The sequence below is a fragment of the Berghia stephanieae genome, chromosome 1 (assembly GCF_034508935.2).
Source record: "Berghia stephanieae isolate SIO BIC M18660-M18661 chromosome 1, UCSD_Bste_1.3, whole genome shotgun sequence".
Classification (NCBI taxonomy): Eukaryota; Metazoa; Mollusca; class Gastropoda; order Nudibranchia; family Aeolidiidae; genus Berghia; species Berghia stephanieae.
The window spans coordinates 50,475,519-50,491,762 of NC_088360.1; the positions used below are offsets into that span (position 1 = coordinate 50,475,519).

Here is a 16,244-nt window from a genome sequence, read left to right on the forward strand (position 1 = left end):
GAGAGAGAGAGAGAGAGAGAGAGAGAGAGAGAGAGAGAGAGAGAGAGAGAGAGAGAGAGAGAGAGAGAGAGAGAGAAAGAAACTTGAGTGAAATATCGTTATTTTTTATTTCCTAACAGCAAACTCGAGATCGTGAGAGATTCATAAGGAGCTATGAATATGTGGCAGACATCTTCGCAGAGTGGGAAGGCCATGAGAGCTTATGGGTTCAGCCCACTAAATATGAGACAATGTCCAAAAAAGGCCCTAAGATGGCTGTAGGAGATATCGATGCCAAGTTGGTGTTCAGGAAGCGTGTGTATCGCCATGTCCATGACATTCCCAATGATCCAATTGAGTATCATCTTCTGTATGCTGAGTCTGTTTACAAAGTTGTCAAGGTAAAAATCAAGGGGAATTATTTTTATAGTATCTTGCTCTGGTAGTTTTCACTTAAGAATTTTGGTGCTTTGAGATTGTCTTCATTTTAGAAAAAATTTAGGGTGTTTGTTATTGTCTGTTTTTAAGTTTCAATAGGTTAGTGTCCTATTGTTATTGTCCATTCAATGCTTCAAAAACTTAAATAAACTCTGCGCCATTGACCTCAAAATCTCTTAAGAAATGTCATTTTCAAAGGAAATCATTTGCATGACCTGACTATATCATTGATTTAGTTTGATAACATTATCAAATGATTTTGAACCTAAAAAGATTATCAAGGTAGTATTTTATAGAAAGTATGATTCTTTACGATTTTTTTCTTGTTGGTAAACAAAACAAAGCACCTTTTCAAAAAAAATATGCTTAACTGTTTCAAGAATGAGCATTTAATCTCTAAATCATGAATGACTTTCCTATTCTTGTGTCTCTTTTTCCAGTGTGATGAGTACAGCGTATCAGACAAAGTTGGTTTGCAACTAGCTGGTTTGCAGGCCCAAGTCATTTGGGGACCCTTTCAGAGAGGAAAGGAATTCCGCTACAGCGAGGCTGATCAGTATCTCAACAAACGTATCCTGGCTTCATCTGGAAGAAACTGGTCCCAGGAAGTGGCAAAGGCTCATATGGTGAGTGCTTTTTTACTTCAAGAAATAAATAGAATTAGTGGGTAATTGTTATGCCTCAGAAAATAAAAAATATGCACTGAATGTTTTAGATACACCATCATTCTCATTTGATTAAGCTGCAACTATTTTTGGATTCGATTCGGTTGGATTTTAAAAATATCTTTGGGGAATGGTCTTATGAACTATGGTAACAACAAAAAGACGGCCTTAAAAATGTTTAAATGGAAACAAACAGTGATTTGGTCTTGTTTTTGTTTTTTTAAATGTTTGTATATTTTTTGATAAAGTTATTTTTATATACATTAAAATGAATTTTTAGAATTTATTCATAGTTATGATATAAAGGATATGACTATGTATTAATGGAAACCTGCAAATGTTTTAAAGTGATGAAAATGTTTTTAAAATTCGTTTTACTTAAACATCTCTTATCAATTTTCTCTCTCACTTTTCAGCATTATGGTGGAGAGAAGACAGAGCTTGAAGCCAAAGTATGGTACCTGACTTGTGTCAAACAATTCTCTTTGTATGGCTGTACACTGTTCCCCATCATGCACAAGGGCATGTGGTCACATACCAGCGAATCATTAATGGCAGTCAACATGGATGGCATCAAGTTTGTTCGGGCCAAGGACAAATCTGTAATTCATGATTTCAAATACAATGAGATTGAGTCTATCTTGATTGATCCAAATGATAACTACGTGACGTTGGAGTTGTATAATATGGCACAGTCTGACTTGGCCCAGAAGACTTTTGTGTTTGAGACGAGTCAGAAGGAAGACATTGGACATTTGATTGCCTCTTACTCTCCAAGTCACGCTTCTTGGATGAAGACTGAAAACGAGGGGATGAAAAAGGTGAGATCTATGTGATTTATTTTCAAACAGTATGAGTTATTTAATGGGTTTAAATGGCTTTTTTACGTTTCCATTCTATAACAATAATTAATTCTTTTGTTTATTTCTATATTTACATTACGTCATTGCTGTGCGATTGAAAAACAACCCCAAAAAAACTGCCTGTACATGAAGAGATGATAATGATGATGATGGTGCTAGTGGCGATGATGAAAATGATGATTAAGAAGATGATTGATTTAATTTTCAGATGAAGATGACAGATGAAGATAAGTTGAAACTTTATGAGGAATTGGTGAGATGCAGGAAGGCACTTGCAGATAGCCGAATATTGCAGCGTCCTTCCAATGAGACTGGGTCAGGATTCTTGAGGAATACACTCAGGAGGTATTTATTTCCTGTCCAATTTTTAATGTTCACTTTTATAGACTGTCTATGCGCATCTCACTTTGATCATATTAAATACGTCACACAATATCTGATTACAAAGCTTAATATTTGTGAGACAACATTGCGCAGTACCAATAACAGGTCAAATCAGAATAAATATACAACTGGAATTTCACGTTTCTGAAATACTTTCTTTATTTTCTTCTTCATGATTATAATATCATCCATTTTTTGTTGTTAATATTGTTATTTTATTTTCAATCATTTTGTGGTTTTTGGTTTTGTAGTTGTTCCTCCTCTTTGACTTTTTAATTGCGTTAATGCGTGTATTAGATGTGATACAGATATTATTAGTTTTGTGTCAAAAATTATACTTTCATGTTGACATGATATATATGAATGGGAGGCATTTTAATACCTTTTATATCAAAAAGTATCCTTAAATGATGATATAATACACCTGAATTAGGGGCATTTAATAGATTTATACATTCAAGGTCTGTGTCATTTCTATAAGAAGTCCTAATATTCTATTAAAAATTCCCCAGATTAACCAAGACAAAGCTGGACAAGTTGCGCAGTCTATCCAGCGCAGATGGCAGTTCCCAGTTCTCAGTGGACTACTGGTCATATTCTAAATCTCCAATCAAACAGAGTCTCACTGTAATTCATGACCCTAGTCTGGAAGAGTCAGCTGTTAGGATGTTTACACTCTTACTTGTCTATGCTGGCATTGAAGAATCAGGTAGATAACAAATTGTAGGTCTCTTACAGCTCAACGTTATAAGATAATTACGCACACATAAACACACGCGACTAACACACTGAAGCTAAGAATCTGTGCATGTATGGTTGAGTGTAAAATATAAGTCCACTGAACAAAGCTACTGATTTTTTTTTAAATTATGCAATAATATTTTGTGATGAACTTGATGCAAAAGTAAAAACATTTGAATTTGGTCATTCCCACTTAACCTTGGAATTTGGTGGTCACTGCTCTTCATGTAATTTGAAGCTGACTTGTGAATTCATTTTTTATTCTCTCATTTCCATCAATCTAATTCTGCACTTGTAAATCAACTCCTTTCGTAAATGTTTATTTATTTTGTTTATAAATTTATTCATTTATTTATTTATTTATTTACCTATATTTACTTAAATGTTTCGATCATCATCAGCGATGTTAATGAACACGATTTCAACTATAACAAAATTTGTTTATTAAATATGATATCTTAACAAAAATTTCATTCTCTTGCTTGCACACAGAAGATACAAGTGACCATGACAATGTTGGTCTCGTACAAAGTTTGATGCAACGATGCCTGGAGAGTGACTTCATTTGTAACGAATTCTATTTACAACTTGTGAAACAAACCACCGACCATCCAGGTATAGTTTGAAATATTGGCATAGTTTCCTTTTTTTTATTAGTTTTGTCAATGTGTCTGGAAATACAGCGAACACTATCAAAACTGCTATCCTTCCTCCTAATTTAAAGAGAAACAAATAATATAAATTTGATATCTTTAAGAAATATGAAAATGATGTAAGAAGTCCTCTTGGTTTCTGTATTTTTGTACTCAAGACAGTACTGTGTTGTCAACTTTACTTATTTTTAGACTAACAGGCATATTGACAAAATCTATCATTGTTGAATGTTGATTGTTCACATGACACGTAGACTGACAAAGCTACATGGGAAGTCGCATGTTAGAATCCTTGAGATGTGTGCTTTTAGCGCCAAAATTATGTACTCAATTGGCAACAAATAAAATTTAATTTAATTTTGCCATGAATACTTTTTAAACTGGTTTATAGTTTTCAAAGTAGCACACACACACACATACACACACACACTCTCTCTCTCTCTCTCTCTCTCTCTCTCTTGTTCTCTCTCTTTATTTCTCTTACATATTCACGTGTATGCTCACACACACACATGCATGCATGTGTTCTCACCCACACATATACCCACACTCAGATGAAAATTCACGAATTATTCTAAAATCTATTATATTGCTCTTCACAATGACTTAAAACACTTTTTTGTAATATACAAGCTCAAAAATTCCCATTTTCGCTTACTTCAATATAACATTCTCATTTTATGTATCAATGAATATTAAATCTTGATATTTTACAATTATGTGATAAAAATATACAGGCCACATCATATTCGCACTAAGATTCTTTCAATCCATAACTGCAACTTCTTGTAACTCTTTGTCAATCGATTTCTTAGCTGAATGTCTCACTGTCAATCATGATGAAAATGTTGCTGCTTGAAGCTCGAAGAATAAATAACAATTGAAAACAAAATGGAAGCATCAATTTAAGCAACAAAGGTTTTTTGTTGATAAAGGAGAGACCCAAAACGTCCACATTATCTGTCTTCGTTGATTAAATTGAAGTTTCCTTTCAAATTTCAATTGTTATTTTCTGTCAATCATTTCATCGTGTTGGATCATGCAAAATCTAAATACAAAATGAAGCTGTGCCTAAAGGTCACGGGTCACTACAAGTTATATGTTATGTAAATCACATTTTTTCTTCCAATAATGCTACATTAGTATAACAAAATAAGAAAGAATAAGAAACAACAGAAAGATACTTTTACTTTCCTAGATGAGTTCGTCATGAAGCATTGGTGAACATCAACAACTTTTGTCTCTCCATCTCTCACCTGGACCATATTCTTAGCTCTCTTTAAAAGAACATGTTTTTTAGATAGAATTATTGAGAAAAACTACATAAACAAGCTTTGGGAGTGTGTATATTTTAAAGACCGAACTTGTTCATTAAGATTTTTCTTTTACTATACTTTTGTTACCAGTGTCATCATTTCATTTAAACTGTTGATTGTATCATTGTCTTCATGGCTCTTCATAATAATTCAAAACCTTTAGTCACAGCCTCAAATAATGTCACTGGAGATCGTTGCTTTACGTGTTTTGATGTTTCATTGTTATGTAATCTTACCTAAGTAGTTGTGCGTGCAAATTTTATTTATACAACAGACTTTTTTTTGTGGAGTTTATCTTTTTTCAACTTTACTCAAGTCTTATTTTAGCATGTAGGCATTAATTGATCACATGATGAAAATGCAACAATGCACTACCTCAACATGCATTTTAGTGAAGTCAGGATTGTTAATCTCAAAGAATTTGATTTGAGAATATTTCGGATTGTATCCAATTGAGTGGAACATGTTTTAGAACAGTTCTCTTGACATTGTTTTTGATTTACCAGATTTGTTCTCGCCGAACTTAGAAACCTGAAACTACAATAATGGAATACAATAGGTTAATCAATGACTTCGGTCTGATTGAAACTTGAATATTGGTACCCGGATCATGGGTTCCTCAAGATGTCGTCCCTCTCACCTCAGTGTTTGACAAATAATCTGGGCCATTGGGATTCTGGGATAAAGAAAGATGTTTGTGTCTGTGTGTGTGTGTGTTTGTGTGTGTGTGTGTGTGTGTGTGTGAGAGAGAGAGAGAGAGAGAGAGAGAGAGAGAGAGAGAGAGAGAGAGAGAGAGAGAGAGGGGGGGGGGGGAGAGCGGGGGTATTATGTAAATATTGTGATGTGTAAAACTTTGACATCGGTTTTCAAAGTTTGATTTTTTTAATGTTTTGTTGTTTTCCTCTTTTTTTCTTTCTTTTTTTCTGTTGTTTTTTATGTGTTCATTTGCTTTAATTATATATCTTTATTTTATTTCATTTCATGATATCTGTGATAAATGTGTATGCAATGAAAAGTGATTGGTAGCGTGAGTTGTAAATATGAAAGCATTGTTACTAATTATTGCAAATCTACCAAAGTACTAAATCGTAACCGTTACAAATCACATCAGTTATTAATAGATATATCTTGATGATAGATATATTTTCTTTTCTTTGAGATATAAGTAATTAAATGATTTTAAGGGGGGGGGGGGGGTGTAATTTGCACATGTTGACTGGCTTATTATGTGTCTAAGTAAACAGCAAAGATTTTTTTTTAAACTGCCAGAAATTAAATAAATACAGTCATAAAGTTGAATGCAAGCTTAAGCGTATAATGACTAATGACAGCTTCGATTTAATTGCATCATTGTTCTTTATTTTTGACCAAGATAATTTACAATACTGACTTTGTCTTCCTTAAAACAAATCGGGGTACTATCATGATATTGTCCAAAATGTGATAGGAGCTCAGTTTGTATGATATACAAGATTTAGTTTTGTTTGGTCTAATTGTGATCTAATGAAATATACCAATGCCGCTTAGCTGGAACATAATAAGTAATAATACATTTTTGATCATTGTGTTTATGATATTAGTAACTTAACTGTCACTTCTGTAACCAAATGAAGACATCACTCATTTGTGTGAAAACAATTGTATTGTTCCATTTTATTTCATTATCTCTATAATTTGTCATAATTTTAACCTTAAATGTTGTGTTTTTTAAATGTATTAAATCTGCTGTCATATGATAAAAGGATGTAAGTGCCAACTTAAAGAAATGTGAGATTTTTATGTTATGGGAATCCCGGTTTCATGGCGCACAATACTTTCTGGGTCATATAGTTCTACCTATACAAATATAAAAGTTAGCAAATTTTAAAATCTCTCTAAACATAAAAGAAATCATTAAAAGTTTGAACACATTTCCCACCATAACTCAAAACTAACCCAATTCCACTTACACCTTTTACCATGAGACGGCAGAAATATTTTGCATCTTATACTATTTTGTTTGTTTGTTTTTTTCACCACTCGTTGTTGCATGATCTACATTGTCATCCTCACACCTAAATGTTGTTGCTGTATTTGGCCAGGACAGATCCCAAACAAAACTTTAAACCACGTGAGTTTAATCAATCATGCACCTTACATGCTTGACTTTGAATGGAGGGAATGTGTATACACATAACATTAACTCTCATAAATGTTCAGGCCCTTTTTCTCGGAATGAACAACTAACGACTCTGTCTCATTTTTTAATAACAAAAATTGCATACATTTGAGTAATTAACATCGAAGTACTCCCTGTGATTGATATTGAGATTAGAATTCAAGTGGAAACCCTGTGTAAAGCGCATTCCCTCCATATTAAATATTTTTCACAATGCAAGAGAATACAGTGTCAAATCATATGGTGGTCTATTTCTATTAGTAATTCAATGAATTATATCTTTTTTCTGATACCTAAAAACCTTAAAAAACAATTTTGAGATTCTTTATGATATTATTTTTGCAAGCCTCTCCAGTGCTTAAAATGTTGCACAGTCAATACTCTTGTCAGACTTCATCAAGGAATGATGCGTTAAACAACAACAACAAAAAAAAAAGAAAGAAAGAAAGAAATATTTAGATAGATCCTAACTCAGATCTCAACACATGAGATCTCTAGACAGAAAACAAATGTAACATCATCTAGAACCAATTTTCATGTTGCATTTATTAACCACTCTCTATGTCTCTTTTGTCCTCTCCATTTTTGTCATGGCAATGGCGATTTGCCATTCGTATAGATGAATCCTACATGAAGAGTTAATTATCAATTTTAATTGTTAAAAACAAAGACAATATAGAGTGGCAAATATCATTCCACGGTTGTTAGTTTGTAATATCTTGTTATTGTTTTCTTAACAACTTGTTTTAAGAATCACTTGTCAATTTCTTCTTTTTTTTTCTCTCTTTCCTTTGATTTCTCTTTTTTCCTCCATTAAATACAAGCGTTGCATTTTCAAGAATTCAACTGCATTATTAACAACATTAATTTGTAAATCACTTGAAAAAAATTCTTCTCCCTTCCCTTTTCCTCTCCCATCCCATTTATTCTGATATCAAATTCTAGATCCAAACAGTTCTGTCAATTGCCGTTGCTGGCAGCTGATGGCTATCACAGCAAGCACATTATCTCCTGCCAACTCCCGAATTCAGAAATATGTACAATGTCATCTCAAGAAGTGTTCTATGGATGCCGCTTCAGAGGAAGGAAAATATGCCAGATTTGCACTTAAGGTGGGTTCTTTTTCATGAACTTTTGTCTATTCTTTTTTTTTTTAATTTTATTTGAACGTCTTTTAATTACTGGCTTAAATTTGTGAAAATCACATTGACAGGAAATCTTCGTTTGACTGAATCACTCAGTGTATATAAATAAGAGGAAGAATAAGGAGAATAGTCTTTAAAGGTATATATCTTATTTATTGAATATAATGTTGATAGGCATTATATTTACTTTTTTTTTTACTGAACTTAGTTATTGTGATTACTGCTTCAGCGTTATTGGTGTTAATGCATATGTTTATATCTCTAAAGTCTCACAACGTATTTATTTGCTAACTTACTCTAACATCCAATTTCTTTTCTTAGTGCCTTAACCGCACCGTTGAAAAGCGAAGGAGGAAGTTTGCCCCGTCTGTTAAAGAAGTTCAGTGTGTGACTCAAAGGTATGTTGAGGATCTATTCTCCTTTGCTTTAAATTGACATTTACTTATTTGCTAATATTTTCACATCGCCTTGAACACATAAATTATTGTTTGTTTTGTTTGTGTTTTTTTCCTTTTGTAATCGAAATAATTTTTTGAAAAATGTATCAGTCTTTAGGACTTCATTTTGTGAAATCTAAATCCAGATAATTTAGATGTTCCGTGTTTTTGTTTCTTTTGTTTGTTTGTTTGTTTACATATATGTTTAGCTAATTGTAAATCAAAACAAATTACATAATGGAACAGTAATTGTTGGAGCACTCGCTTCAAGGAGACTGGTATCACTTCTGGTGCAGTCAAGATTTTTTTTTGACCATTGTAAGGCACTTGTCTTTTTAGATAGATTTGTATTTTTAGATATAGATTTGTTTGAACCCCTGTTTAAATACTTTTAATTTTAATTAGATTTAAATTAAAATTGTTCATTCCATTTAACAGACTTTAAAACTAAGGTTGTCCCCCTTTGAATAACTGAAATACTTTATTTGTTCTGAAAAAGGTTATTAAACCAACATTTTGAAACTTTCAATTATGATAATGTTATTTTCTTACATGACACACATTGCAGAGTGGATATATCAACACTTTTATCGACATAACATCAAAGTCTCATTTTTTCCTTTTACTATATAACATTAGTCAACATTGTCATATTATCCGCCTAAAAAAATTAAATTTATTATTGGCAAATATCCTGCTGTGAGGTAAAGTAACAACCAATAAAAAATGTGAGATTATTGTCCAATGATATCCCATGAATCTTGAGGCCAGGCAGGAATAGAGAAAGAGAGGTCTCCATCTCCTTTACCGTCACTCTTATTTGGCTTTATTGACAGTGCTGAGGTCTATAAATGATTCCTGGCCTTCAGAGATAAACGGCATTGAATTACTTTTTTTTTAAAAATCAATTAAAATTAAACATAAATTTCAAAATCAGCCCTTTTAAGGGTCAACAAATCATTCCCTTGTTGATATCTTGAAGTTTTCATTTGTTTCCCTTCCTAATTTTGGAACGACTGATTATTAATCGACATGACTTTTATATCAACATTTTACTTCTGTCCCAATGATGTCAATATATTCTTCCTCGAGTGCATATCTCTGATATTTTATGTAATCAATCATTCCACAGGAAACCAATCACAGTTAAGATCTTTTTCTTGAATGGAGAACAAAGAGTGATTGAATTTGATTCTGCTGCAACTTGTGGAGAGGTGAGCAATTTATGTGCCCATCATCATCTTCATTATCATCATCATCATTATCATCATCATCATCATCATCATCATCATCATCATAAATGACCACAACAACAATAATGAAAATGAAATGAGAAATAATAAAAAGAAGAATATTGTTATTATAATTATTATTATTATTATTATTATTATTATTATTATTATTATTATTATTATTATTATTATTATTATTATTATTATTGTTATTATTGTTATTTGCTTTTTGTGTGTGCTTTTGTAGTTTTTTAAAAGCTTGTAAATGGAGTCATCATTTTGTAACTTCTTCCTACCCAATTAAGGTAACCAAAAACGTGAAGACCAAGATTGGCATGAGATCTGATGCGGAGTGTTTTGCCATTTATGAGTTCATGGGCAGCTCAGGTATAGTTGAGTTTACAATTTATTTTTCAGTTAATTAAATTTCGATTTGGTTGGGATTTATTGTGGGTTTTTTTCTTCTTTTTTTTGTTTTTGATTCTCTTTGTTTTTGTTTTGTTTTGTTTATTTTTTGGGTGTGTTTTTTGTTTGTTTTTGTTTTGTTTGGGGGGGGGGGGGAGGAGGAGGTTCATCATTTTAGATATTGAATGATACATCCTATCATTAGTTGAGTTGATAGGATAGTGTTATGATATTTTCCTTAGTACTATGATTAGGTGAGTTGATAGGATAGTGTTATGATATTTTCCTTGGATCTGTGAGTCATTACTTCCAATTTAAATGGAGACTCTATAAAATGAAGTTTTCCCTATTTTATTTTACTTAATTTTTCGCAAATTCTTCAAACAATTTTGATAAGCAGATAGAACTTTTATTTTCTGCAATATTTGTTATTACTGCTGTCTTTCGCATGTTATACACAAATATTCCATAGCCTTTATAAAGCAAGATATCAGTGAGCTCAAAGCATTTTAAATGGGTCCCAAGTCAGCTGCAACACAATATGCAGAAATTTATTAGTGATGCTTTTAAGGCGGTATTATGATTTATTTTTTTTAATCGACACTGACAATGCTGTTATGGTGAGATTTATAAACGTGTTTCTGCCTGCGGGAATACTTGATTTGAGGATCTGCAGGTCCCGATTTGAGTTTCATACTATTGGACCATAAAACAACACAATTATAATTAGGTTATACAGATGTCATATTTTACATGGGATTTAGTCAAGTTGGTCTTTGACTCATTTTTTTTTCATCCCTCAGAACGAAGTATGGCCAGTGATGAGCGATTGTCTGACACAGTTAGCAAATGGGAGAGGTTATCCCGAAGTGGAGCTGTCAGAGACCTTAAACTGGTCTTCAAAGTAAGTTGATTGATAAAATACTGGAGGAATTTACCAATTTATTTATAGGTTGATAACTTTCCACTGGTGAATCACTAGTAAGAGTGGGGTTTATTTATTGATCAAAAGGCTTGAATTTCAATCATACATTCAATTACATTACAACTTTTGGATTTAAAAATTTGAATAATTTATATTAATACTCAAAGCAGTGAAGAATAATTTTCTAAATATTGAGAGAGGATCTCCACTTCTAACATCTATACTAGATTTAGAAAGCAGCAATAAAAATACTCTAGATGACATGAACAAACTGGCAATACATTATTTGGAACCAAATCCCATTAGCACTCAATTTCCCATCATGAATGTTGCTCTGGATTAGTCTATTGGTATGTTTCCGACGCTCTGTGTTAAGAAATTCCAGTTAGCCTTTTAGATAATTTCAGACGTTGTATTATTTTAACTTGTTGATTGGTAGGTCAATGCATTGTACAAGATATAGAATATTATTTTTCTTTTCATGTCATTTCCAGAAACGTCTATTTATTGAGCCTTATGTAAACACAAGTGACCCAGTGGAGTGTGACTTACTCTTTAACCAATTGGTAGAGGATGTCTTTGAACAGAGGATACCCATCTCACACACTGAAGCGGTCAGTCATTATATTATTCTTCATTTTAACTGTGAATCACATTTAGAAGTAGAAAGATAAGTCGATATGATTTAATCTCCATGTCATTGCAGTCACTCGCCTTTTTAAAAAGTCAAAAGTAATAAATGGCTGAATGTCATGAGAAACAATTCATTTGAACTAAAAAAAAAATAAGATGAAAAAGGAAAGTTGTCCCACATTTGCCTATAAAGATACTTGTACTTTTTTCTTTTTTTTTTAATATTCTTTTTTTTTCTGCAATTCTCAGGTTCATCTCTGTGCCTTGAAAGTGCAATCAGAAATTGATGACATGAAAGCTGGAGAATTTGATTATACGTAAGTTTTTTTCCATTGAAAGTCGTCAGATTCATTAGGGCCCATGGAGCTAAAATTTAACCCAGTTTCTATAGCGTTTAGCGGACAATAATAATTGCTTACTTCCCTTTGGATAGGATACTAGTCTATCACAAAGTACTCTCGGCTAGATCTAAAAGACCAAGCTAGCCAATCTATACTCAGTGGACAGTGTGTGTGTGTGTGGGAGTGGGGGGTTCAGAAAAAAAAAATTGCTTGCAAGCTGAATCGATCTCTTTGCATGAAAAGTGAGTGTTCTACCACTATCCTATTTAGGTATGTTATATTTTGTATAGAGATTTTTAACCTTAGCCCATTTAGCATCGAGGTCATTCCCACATAAAACCAAATCAGAACACTTCTTCAATTCTGAATAAGGTTAATGAGAAAGGCCTTCTGTCAAAGTATCGCAGTGAAAATAATCTGATTCAGATGTGGGCTTAGAAAATACGTTGGTTCAATTGAGGTGTCACCTTCTTATAACATTAAAAAAACGTCTCTTGGTTTGATGGGTTTTTTTAATTAAACTATTTTTAGTTTATTTTAACAGTTAATTTCATTGCCTTTTGTGATTCGTATTCTCTCGTCTCCAAGATCTGTAGAATAGAAAATTGCTTTTTGCAACCATAATTAGTGCACCTTTGTGGTCTTGTGGTATGACCCTTGCATTGGACCAGCAGGTCTCTGATTTGAGTCCTGCTCTGGGTGACACAAAATTGAGTCTTTGAAAAGGCTCACATTCTCTCACCACACTCAGATGTAAAATGAGTAACTGGCCAGTAACAGCATTGTTCCTGTCAAAAAAAAGTTGTAAAAGCGCCTTACAGACATCATGCCTCATCTTAAATGTTAAATGTTGCTGTTGGCTGGGGACCCCTTGTAAAGCACTGCGAGGCACACTTAGGGGATATTGAGCCATATGAAAGCTCAAAACATTTCCTACGGTATATTTTCAAATAATCTTTGTTAACTATAATTCATTCAATGTGTAAACGTATTTGTTTTTTTTTATCAATAAATAGGTCTGTGATGCGCATCCTTCCCCATGAGATGCGTCTTACTGTGAGACCAGAGGAGATTTCCACAACTCACAAGGCCGTTTTAGATATGAGTCCTCAACAAGCCATCATTTCCTTCATCAATGTCCTCAAGAAATGGCAATTGTTTGGGGCCACTGTATTTGAAGTGTCTGTATGTTGTATTTTTTTCTCTTTCATGTTTTAGGGTCGAATGAATACCTAGTTTTTTGGGGATTTTTTATATAACATCGTTTATTGGTTATTGTAATATGCCTTCTTCATTTATTGTGTAAATTAAGTTTAATATCTCACTAAAATCTTACTTGCAATCTGAATCGATCTCTTTGCATGAAAATTGATGTTCTACCAATATCCTTATTTAGGTATGTTATATTTTGTAGAGAGATTTTTAACCTTAGCCCATTTAGCATCGAGGTCATTCCCGCATAAAACCAAATCACAAGACTTCTTCAATTCTGAATGGAGTTAAAGAGAAAGGCCTTTTATCAACATAGCACAGGAAAATAATCTGATTCATTTTATGTGTCAATTCAGTTTAATATCTCACTAAAGACTATAGGTTGGTCAAAGCGTCAAGACATTGCTCTGCACTGCCAGTCTGTATCTAATGATCAGAAACAAAAAAAATTTACTTTGTACTATAAAAATAAGTTTTTTCTTGTTTTTTTTTTTGTTTCTTTTATTTGATTTGTTGTATTGTATTGTTGCCTTAAAATTTTTTTTTGATATATGAAATATTTTCTCTTCCTCAGCAAACCTATACATCAACCATGCCAAAGAGCTTGTTGTTAGCTGTGCATCAAAGGGGTATTTACTTGCTAGAAATGAGAACATTTGTGAGTCCCATCTTTATGAAAAAATATCCTTTAAGCCATATTTTATTTTTGTGGAAAAGACACTTCAGTTTAACAATGATGGTGCTAGAGGGAGAGACTAAATGGAAGAGAGAGAGAGGGAGGGAGGGGGGGGGGGTGTTGTTGAAATGTTGGACTTATGATATGTAAATCAAACAAACACACACACTCTCTCTCTCTCTCTCTCTCTCTCTCTCTCTCTCTCTCTCTCTCTCTCTCTCTCTCTCTCTCTCTCTCTCTCTCTCTCTCTCTTTCTTTCTCACACACACATAAACAACAATCAAATTTTAGAGTTTAGGGTTTCATAGTAAGATTAGTTGGCAAGAGACTGGGAAAGATTAGAAGTTCGACAAACAACCTCTGAGAAGAGAGGACTCATCGAATGACTGAAACTGCATTTTAGATTTATCATTTTTTTTGTGTTATACAAATGCTCATATATTGTCTTTTTGAGTCACCTAAGATATTGTGTTTACTACGTCTATGTTGATCTTATAAGTTCCACTAAAATACTTAATGTAAACATTTCTTTCCTTTATCGTCCGTAGAATGTCATGTCTTCTTACCCATACTCGGATATTGTTCATGCTAGCCCAGCCATCAAGAGCATTATGATTGTCATTGGTCACGTGGCCAAGGGAATCAAATTCATGTTCAACACCAATGAGGTAAGCTTAGTCTTGATGATCATAAGAAATAGAAAATGGAGAAAAGATTAGAGAAAAATTAAATTAGATAATATGATAGCAGAATACACTTTTGATTTATCATAACTGTTCCAATATCATGTGATGTATAAGGCTTTGAAAAGATATATTATCCTACTTAGCTGTTAAGAAGATGAGAGAATTTTAAAAAAAAGGAAAATTGCAGTAATTGGTAGTTAAACTAATGACCTAGTTAGGAAGAAATTCACTGTTAGGAAATCTTGACAACCAACCTCAAACGTTCCTTTTATGTTCTACCCAGGCCAACCAAATTGCCCACCTAATTAAAGACTACATGGAGGAGCTTCAATCCCGTCTGATGATTACGCCGTCCAATCACGCCAACAGGATGTCACGTGCATTTGATTTGGAAGATTTAGAAAGGCAGAATGCTATCCTCCAATCAATGGACATCATGGATAGATTTGTGTGAGAGGAAGTTTTCCTCTATTGCAGTTTATGAAATATTTATGTGTTTGTAGATGTGATGGGTATGAGAGGAATGCTAATAACAATTAGTAATGAGACAATGTGAATGTTGTTTACATTGGTCGTTCTTATGATGTAAATGGACCAGATTTAGTTACAGTCCTTTGGAGACTGATGAGTCAAATTATTTCATGGACTTAAATATTGGGGTCACTAATATGTCCTAGTTGTGTCAAAAGGTTTGTTCGTTTACATAAGATCTATTTAACCACACACACAAAAAAAAAAAAAAAGTAAACTATTATTGAGCATGTCAAGGCCTCAGCAAGCCTTAGTTGATCCATATTTGAACAACTTCAGAAGTCTGTGACAGTTGAACTTTTTAAGATGTCAAATTTTGACTGGGGGAAAATGTGATACGAGTCGCAAAATAGTCTGTGGTTCAATAAATGGTAATATGAAGTGGTTTTTATCTGAAAGAAATGTTGGCGAGGCACATAGATGGATGCATGCTTTTTCTGAAGTGTAAAATGGAATAAAATAGTAGGTGATATTCTTTACAATAAGACTGATATAAGAGATACTATAAAAATGCCATTTGCAATTTGTGGTGCCATGGAGTGTATGGATGAATGGTATAGTATTTTGATTAACCAATGAGAGAGTTGTTCGAAAGACAATATAAACACAATTTAAAAGAGCTTCATTATTATTATGATGATGATTATTATTATTATTATTATTATTATTATTATTATTATTATTATTATTATTATTATTATTATTATTATTATTATTATTATCATCATACCTTTCAAAATTAAAGATGAGTTTAGAAAAAAGAAATGGCTATATAAAGATTGATGGTTTTGAATGGTAGATAAATCACTGAATCATTAGTTAAA

At 32.7% G+C, this 16,244-nt stretch overlaps 1 protein-coding gene across 7 annotated transcripts in view; it reads left to right on the forward strand.

Moving 5' to 3' along the window:
* Nucleotides 1–15,632, forward strand: part of LOC144976996 (unconventional myosin-VIIa-like) — a 175,150-nt gene extending 159,518 nt beyond the window's left edge. For 4 of the 7 annotated variants that reach the window (XM_078921672.1, XM_078921704.1, XM_078921712.1 and 1 more), the window contains 17 exons: nucleotides 120–380; nucleotides 858–1,043; nucleotides 1,499–1,903; nucleotides 2,154–2,290; nucleotides 2,842–3,038; nucleotides 3,563–3,685; nucleotides 8,143–8,309; nucleotides 8,664–8,740; nucleotides 9,912–9,993; nucleotides 10,317–10,398; nucleotides 11,220–11,320; nucleotides 11,836–11,955; nucleotides 12,224–12,291; nucleotides 13,332–13,500; nucleotides 14,102–14,185; nucleotides 14,752–14,871; nucleotides 15,173–15,632. In XM_078921672.1, coding sequence (XP_078777798.1) covers nucleotides 120–380; nucleotides 858–1,043; nucleotides 1,499–1,903; nucleotides 2,154–2,290; nucleotides 2,842–3,038; nucleotides 3,563–3,685; nucleotides 8,143–8,309; nucleotides 8,664–8,740; nucleotides 9,912–9,993; nucleotides 10,317–10,398; nucleotides 11,220–11,320; nucleotides 11,836–11,955; nucleotides 12,224–12,291; nucleotides 13,332–13,500; nucleotides 14,102–14,185; nucleotides 14,752–14,871; nucleotides 15,173–15,343 — 2,550 coding nt within the window. In that variant the 3' untranslated portion in view covers nucleotides 15,344–15,632. Of the gene's footprint in view, nucleotides 1–119; nucleotides 381–857; nucleotides 1,044–1,498; nucleotides 1,904–2,153; nucleotides 2,291–2,841; nucleotides 3,039–3,562; nucleotides 3,686–7,125; nucleotides 7,150–8,142; nucleotides 8,310–8,663; nucleotides 8,741–9,911; nucleotides 9,994–10,316; nucleotides 10,399–11,219; nucleotides 11,321–11,835; nucleotides 11,956–12,223; nucleotides 12,292–13,331; nucleotides 13,501–14,101; nucleotides 14,186–14,751; nucleotides 14,872–15,172 lie in introns of all 7 variants that reach the window. The other 3 variants (XM_078921687.1, XM_078921695.1, XM_078921662.1) reach the window with 1 other exon arrangement.
* Nucleotides 15,633–16,244: the final 612 nt, after the last annotated feature.